Source organism: Mchenga conophoros, linkage group LG5 (assembly GCF_057382185.1).
Source record: "Mchenga conophoros isolate Kocher_MC1m ecotype Shallow Benthic linkage group LG5, M_conophoros_male_GT1.1, whole genome shotgun sequence".
Taxonomy (NCBI): domain Eukaryota; kingdom Metazoa; phylum Chordata; class Actinopteri; order Cichliformes; family Cichlidae; genus Mchenga; species Mchenga conophoros.
This window is the reverse complement of record NC_140530.1, coordinates 1,793,013-1,800,498: the sequence shown is the minus strand read 5'-3', so window position 1 is coordinate 1,800,498 and position 7,486 is coordinate 1,793,013. Positions and strand designations below refer to the sequence as shown.

Below are 7,486 nucleotides of genomic sequence, written 5' to 3'. Positions count from 1 at the left end.
CACGCTTGAAGTACGCGCACTACACGTACGAGAAGTGCGGAAGTGAGAGGCTTGTGAAATGGGACGGTCTAGTGTTCGTCGCGCTGTTGCCTAGCAACCATGATACTAACCGCGAGAAATGTTACAGCATTGTGTGACAGAAATGAAGGAGAAAAAATGTTTTGTTGGTCATTCATTTTTATCATGACATCACTTTGATTAGTTGAGTATCTGAGGCTGAGACCACGGGACTGTAAACATGATTGTTGGGCTTCATTTCTGTGCTGAACAGTCATTTAAGATTAGTTAGTAAATATCAATTAGCTCATGTTGTTCATGAGACTAAAATCATCTCACTGTGGTGATGTAAATATAATACGGCCAATAATATAGTATTGTCAGATTATTATGAGATATATATATATATATATATTAGGGGTGCAACGATATTCGTATCGATATTGAACCGTTCGATACAGTGCTTTCGGTTCGGTACGCATATGTATCGAACAATACAACATTTGTAATTTATTTTATCAATTTTCCTTCTGACGATGCTGTCTGTGTTGAGCGCTCAGTGAATCTGTGTTCGACTACTCCGCCTAGGCTGCACTGTCCAGCGCAGATCCACTGAGCGCTCAACACAGACAGCATAGTCAGAAGGAAGAGCGCAGGGCAAGCTAGCGAGACAGAAGTTAAGCTCTCCTTTTAACATGGACCTCCCCCAGTGTGTTAGCGCAGTTAGCTCGTTAACGTGTTGGCCGTCTAGCCCCATGCACGGGGCGATCGGCGGTAGCTCGTTAACGGAGATTTGCCGTGTTGTGGCGTTAAGGTCATTTCAACGAGATTAACCTGAAAGCACTAGTGGGAACACAACGAATATGACTGCACATTTACGCCGACATCATCCTAGTGCAAAGACAAAAACAACAAGCATGCTACTAACTTTAGCCGAGTCATTTAGACAGCTGTTAGCACATGATTCTCCTTATGCTGCTGAGAATATAGCCCAGAAGAAGCGGATAGTATAGCTTTTATTTTGGAAAGAGACATTTCTCTGTAATAAACTCTCTTTTCCAAAGATGAGTGATTCCTCAATCAGATACAGGGCTCGCAATATCGCTAGCCCGACGTCCTGGAGCTAGCGATCTTTTCAGTCGGGCTACCAAAATCTATCTCTTCCCTGCCCGTCGGGCTATTGTAGGAAAAATATATGTCAATGCTTTTGCATTCTTTCAGAAATGTAGCTGGGTAATTATGTCATTGGCATCGGTGAGCCACTGTCAATATGTGACATATTGAAATCACGTTTGAATTTGCGCTTGTTTTTTTGCTTTTCAGACACAAGTGTAACTTATAAACACATGTTCATACTTTTATTCCACAATCAGAGAGAAAGAAACAGAGAGAGAGTGCAGGACAGACAGACAGGTGGCAGTCTCAGGTGTACACACTGCTACAAACAGCACAGAGAAGCAGGATTTAGTGTTTGTGTTATTACGAGTGTAAACAAGAAGAGTTCCAGATGGTGCAGTGGACACATGTGTGACTGCTGTGATTAAAGCATCTTTCTTTCAGCTTAACGAGTGAACCGTCAGCTCGTTCAAACACACGTTAAAGTCCGTTTGGCTCGACACCACCGAACAGAGGCAGCAATATAACACAGCTCACATTAACAGTGCAGTGAATCCTGCTTGTGTCGTGATGTTCAGGACTGCAAACCGAGCAGCATCACTGACTTTCAGCTTGTTGTGTTTGTGGATATATGACTGACTTTAATTATCCATGAAATCATCAGAGTCTCTGTCAGATTAAGGTCGACTATTGAACGGCGTATATTTAAAAGTAAAGGCTTTAAAACCAAGTTAGTACAAACGTCACTAATGTCACATGACTTTGCTGACATGTGGCCAACAGTAATGTTTTAATGTTCTTCGTTATTAAACATTCGCACATAAATAAGTGACGTCATATTCAGTACTTACTTTTCACAGTTTACTCTTCGGCCGCTCCCTTCTGCCGTATTCTGCGGCAAAATTATCCACACCCACCGCCGCGCTATGAATTGTGGGATATATGGGACCACGAAGCGTGCACCGGACCACGCTTGATATTTGGGGAAATCGAGGCGTATTTGGAGTACACTTCGGTCGTGTCCAAATTCATGGGCTGCTTCCTCCTGAGGCCGCATTTGTAGACCGATTACGTCACAGCGACGCGCCGAAGGCTGTCCAAATTCGTAGACTCCTCTGAATGCAGCCGACAAATGCGTCCTCCTTTTCCCCGAATTTGAAGGATGGGTCGGGTGTGTCCTTCGTGGCCCACCATATCCCAGAATTCATATCCCAGCCAAACTCCAGTTTCCAACAATGGCGGCCGCTACTAAAATCAAATCAAATCAATTTATTTATATAGCACTTTTCACAGGATAAAAACCACAAAGTGCTTCACAGTAATATACTAAGTTTTAAAATTACTCTTACTAATCTTTCTATCTCTGAAGCCGCCGAGAACGGCACAACTCCCGGCACATCATTTTCAGATCACCGCGGAGTTTCGCTGCTCGGGTTAAACGTAATATATAAGTCACTTAGACAACCTAAAAATGTTATTGTTGGGCTTTTTTCAGTGTTTTGTTTGTTCGTGAGTAAATCGGTTTGGCTGAGATTAAAGTTATTAGATTAGATAAAATAAAACTTTATTAATCCCCCGGGTGGGTTCCTCCTTGGTTTTTACACAGCTGACTAAACGTCGAACAGAAAACTGATTAAACAGACGTGTGAGACGGTCGAGAGTTTACTCCAGTGTCCTGTAATATTTTAGACAGCAAGGAGCAGACGGCGAGTTTAATAAACTCCTCCGAGACAGCGGCGACGCTAATCTGAAGGCTGGACCGTCCAATTTCCCCAGGCGTTTACTTCCGGCCTACCCGACCTTCTGAGGACCCGGCCCACGTAGACCGCGAAGGCCGGGTCCTTCGAATTGGGACAGCCATCATCGCGTGGCGGTGACGTAATTGCACTCAAAATGCGTACTTCAAGCGTGCGGTCTCTGAATTGGGACACAGCCTAATACATGTGATGAGAAGCCAGAGCAACATCAGTGTGAATGAGCCACAGGTGTGCATTGAGGGCGGGCTCAGAGGCGGGGAAGCAAAGTCCAGTTCCGCCCTGTTGGGAGAGGCGAAGACAAAAACACACCACAACCTCTCCAGATCCTGAGAACCATGACAATTCCCCCTGGCAGTGACTGGTCCTTATATAGGCAGATTTTGAAATTAGCAACAACAAGGAGTCAGGGAACTTTTATCTGTGGTGGTGACTTCAATGTCACATTAAATGCTAAACCAGACTCTTTAAATGGAAAAGGTGATGCAAGGAACATTGGAAGAAGGATGGTACATTTTATGGACCATTAAGTATATCTTCTTTTTTATGGTACCGGTACTGGTTTTATTTTGTTGTATTTATCTGCAACACCTTAAAGGCCAGTTTGTGAAAATATTGTCAGACATATCCGTGGTGCAAAAAAGGTCGGGGACCACTGGTCTAAGAAACTAGACTGAAGCTTAGCCAAGCAACTGACTTTTGTTCACTTTGATATGCAGTTTCCGTTAAAGTACTCCAGTGTCACTTTAGCATCCCGCATCTGGCTGTAGGTTCAAGACCCACGCCTGACAAATGCTTTTTCTTACATGTAGTAAGTACACTTGCATTCATTCATATGTTCAGTAGACTGTATAGCATACGTGTAGCTGTAATAATTCTTTAAGTAAAACAACAAAACACAAGTACAGACAGGAACAGGGTGCATATGAAAGTCTTTCTAAACAACCGTAATGTTTGAATGGACTTTTATGAGCACTGCACTCCGCTTGGCAGCATGGCTTAGTGGGCTAAAATGCTGAAAACAGCAGTTTTTCTGGTATCTGGGCTCCAAGTGGACGTTTCAAACCTAAATGCTGACAAAGATTTATTCTTAGTTTTCACTCAAGTGGAAAATTTATATTCAAAACTAAAATGCCACTAATAAAGGTTTTGACTTTCATGTGCCAACTAGGTCCCCAAACTTAGCAAAATCCTTTGGAGTTCATTTGGAATTAGCTCTATCATTCTATCATCCAGCTGTTTGCCTCAGACTGTCAGTGCACCTCTTATATATGGGGCTTGAAACCTTATCCTGAGATTAAGAGTCTCATCCTCTGGTGTGGCTGTAACTCTATTAACTAGAAGGTTGGTGGTTTGAGTCCTGTCTGCTCTAGCCTATGTTGAAGTATCATAGTGCAAAATCTCCAAAGCCACCCTGCTTTTTAACTCCAGCCGATAAAACCATTTCCCATAAACATAAACTACTCTACACTCTTTTGGGGATAAATAAAGTCTTTCTGATTCTGATTCTGAGTGTCAATGTCAGAGGTGATAGACTTGGAGTTTTATGTTTTTTCTTTTCTTTCTACTTATGTAGAAAAAGTGCTCGTATAAATGGATGAATGAGACATGTTGTAAAAAGCACTTTGAGTGCTCCAGTAGAGTAAATGGCTATATAGGAACCAGTCAATCAACCACTTACCATGCTTTGCCAACTTAACAAGCTGGGCTGGAAATCAGAGGAAGGCTCAACGTATTGCAGTCTCGTCTTTTGCCAGCTGGGCCTGCTGGGCTATAGTAGCAGTAGCAAAAACTGTCTTATCCCAGTTGTTTGTGAAGTGGTCTAAGATACTGGACTCAAGAATGAACAAAAGCACTTCAAGTAACATTGGGTCACTTTGATGGCCCACGAGAGCCCTCTAATCTTACTTATAGCCTTCAAATGCAGGTTTAGGTTCAAATCTCACTTCTAAAAAAAGAGCTTTTCTTACATGTACTACAGCTGCCTTACTTCTTTTGTCCAATAGACTATGCATTATACTCTAATGGTTCAAAACACATATAAGTGTTAAAGCAGATTTCTTTCAATAACAAGTACTCATAGCTTTATTTAAAAACAGCAGTGAAAGATGACTCTAAAACAAATGACACATGTCACTAAGCAATCATCCTGTGTGATTGCTGGAGTGGCCCACACAGTTCATCCCTGGCTTATGTTCACCATTTCCCAGGGTTTCAGACTACAGTTTGCAGTGAAGCCATGAAGATTCCTTGGGGTAGTTGCTAAAATCAACTGCCAGACCAGCAATTGTTCCCTGCAGCTGCAATAGGCTGGCAAGGGAAATAATTGTGTGGAGCAGACTGTAAAATTTCATCAACCAGCTTGGATAAAATCTGAAGACAAAAACTTTGGCAGGGGTTGGGGTTGAACCAGTGTCTCCATTTGGATGCTAGATGTCACCTTGATCAGGACAAAAGAGATTTTTGGTGCCTTAAAACACTTAGCTATCTAGACAAGCAGAACACAAAGCTCATACATCTCCATGAGAACCTTAAATTTGCTTAGAAAGCTGCTTACAAGTGATCTATTTCTGAATATACTTATGTTAGCTACCGCTCACCGCTCGTCTGCAGCTTTATTTGAATGGAAAACTTCCACAACAGGCAAAAAAAAGCTTTTTGCTAAAAAAAAGATTCAGAGCAGAAGATTTTTGCACTGCATTTTAAAATGAAAACATATTGCATTTATTTACAATTAAAGACACAGAGCAGGAGGTGTGTTACTGTTTTACATCCACAGACACACAAGAAAAGAAGCAGGCAACATGAGGTCAAGTTATGGCAATTTTATTTGTGTGTTTCAGTGCATGTATTTAGATTAGAGTTTTTAAAAACAAACAAACGTCCCAAGAAGAAGGATGGGGAGAAAGAAAGGTGGAGAGAGGAGGAAGAAACTATTGATGTCCTCAAACTGGATGCTGCTGGGTCAGTTCTTCCTCAGCAGTCTGCTCCAGAATCCCCTCCTGTCCTCGGCTTGCTTTGCTTTTGCCTTCAGTTCTTTTAAGGTTTTGTTGAGCTGCTCCTCGGCATCTTTAAATGTTTCTTTCAGCTGCTGTTTGGCCAGTTTCACTTTGTGTTTGAGGAGCTCTTTAGCTTCCTTTTTGTGCTTTCGTATTTCTTTAAGTGCGTCTTTGCAGTCTTTCTTGGTCACCGCAGAGCCGCTCATTTCTTTCTTGAATGCCTTCACCTCAATTTTCTCTTCTGCAAGTTCTTCTTGCACTTTCATCAGTTCCTTCTTCATGTTTTCATTGTGACTCTTTGTATCTTCCATTTCTTTCTTTGCTTCCTGTATTTTAATTTTCTCTTCCTCCAACACTTTTTGAGCTTCCAACAATTCTTTCTTCATATTTTCAATCTCATTTTCTGCCTCGTGGTTACGTTTTTTCTCCTCTTCAAGTTGTTGCTTCACATGCAGTAATTCCTTCCTTAGTGTTTCAGCTTCAGCCGTTACATTTGCAGCTTCTTGTGTTGCCAACTGCATTTTCCTTTTTTCCTCTTCAAAATCTTCCTGCACCTCCTGTAATTCCTGCAGCACATTTCCTGCCTCCTTCTTTGCAGTTTGATATTTCTTTTTGGCTTCTTGTGCTGTGCTTTTCTCTTCCTCCAATGCTTTTTGAGCTTCCAACAGTTCTTTCTTCATCTTTTCATTCTGGTTTTCTGCCTGTTGTTTTCCCATCTTCTCTCCTTTAAGTCTGAGACCCACATGCAGTAATTCCTGCAATACTACTTCAGTTTCAAACTGTGAATTTTTAGCTTCTCCTCTTGATTTTTCTACCTCTTCTTTTAATTTGACATTTTCAGCCTGTATCATTTGAAGTTCTTCTTGCAGGTTAATCAGCTGTACTGTAATGTGAGGTGAAGCACTCGCCGATCCTCTTCTCGTTCTCCCCTGATTCATTTTGGCCTTTTAAACAAAGGAGCCAACGTTTTGTAGAGGAGTGAAGTGAAGTTTTCGATGTTTCTTCGTCAGCTGTCGTTTGTCCTGCACAGAGATGCTGCTGTAGATGTGTCTCTAGCTGTGTCTGGATACAATGAAACATGCTGGAACTAAGTGCTTGTGTTGCACAGTTCTACTGAACATTCCATTTCATGCATGCTCCGCCCACATGGTCAGGAATGTCAGGTGCTGCATCACCAAATGCTGCTCCCGTTGCCTAGCAATAACAGCTGTTTACTTTTGGGGTCTGGTTCATTGTTTAATAAAGAAAACATGTCCAAGTATTGGGTGCTGAGGCTCAGCACATATTCTAGCCTGCTGTGTGGGTGGGCAGCTAGAAATCACTGGTGGGCAACATGAGTGAGGAGAAAACTGGAGCAGCCAAGCAGGGAGCTGCAGGTTGCTGGTTTGAGTCTCTGTTCAGATGCTGGTGTCTCCTCTCTCTGAGATGTCTGCAAACAGTCCCAGATAAAACAATAAGGATAATAAACAAACACGTGACTAAAATAACAATTATGACTCTGATGTGTTTCATGTGTAGCAGGATGGCCTCTATACAGCAGTCGCTGCAAGCATCCACATCGCCACACTCACTTTTCTTTAAGCAGGCGTGCTGGGCTCCTCCTAAGGAAAGTTTGAAACT

At 42.2% G+C, this 7,486-nt stretch overlaps 1 protein-coding gene across 1 annotated transcript; it reads right to left on the bottom strand.

Annotated features, from left to right (window-relative positions):
- Positions 1–5,677: 5,677 nt before the first annotated feature.
- On the bottom strand, positions 5,678–7,089 carry LOC146573564 (uncharacterized). Its single transcript, XM_085275487.1, has one exon. It carries the CDS (start codon positions 6,802–6,804, stop codon positions 5,833–5,835), a length of 972 nt encoding a protein of 323 aa, XP_085131613.1. The 5' UTR covers positions 6,805–7,089; the 3' UTR covers positions 5,678–5,832.
- Positions 7,090–7,486: the final 397 nt, after the last annotated feature.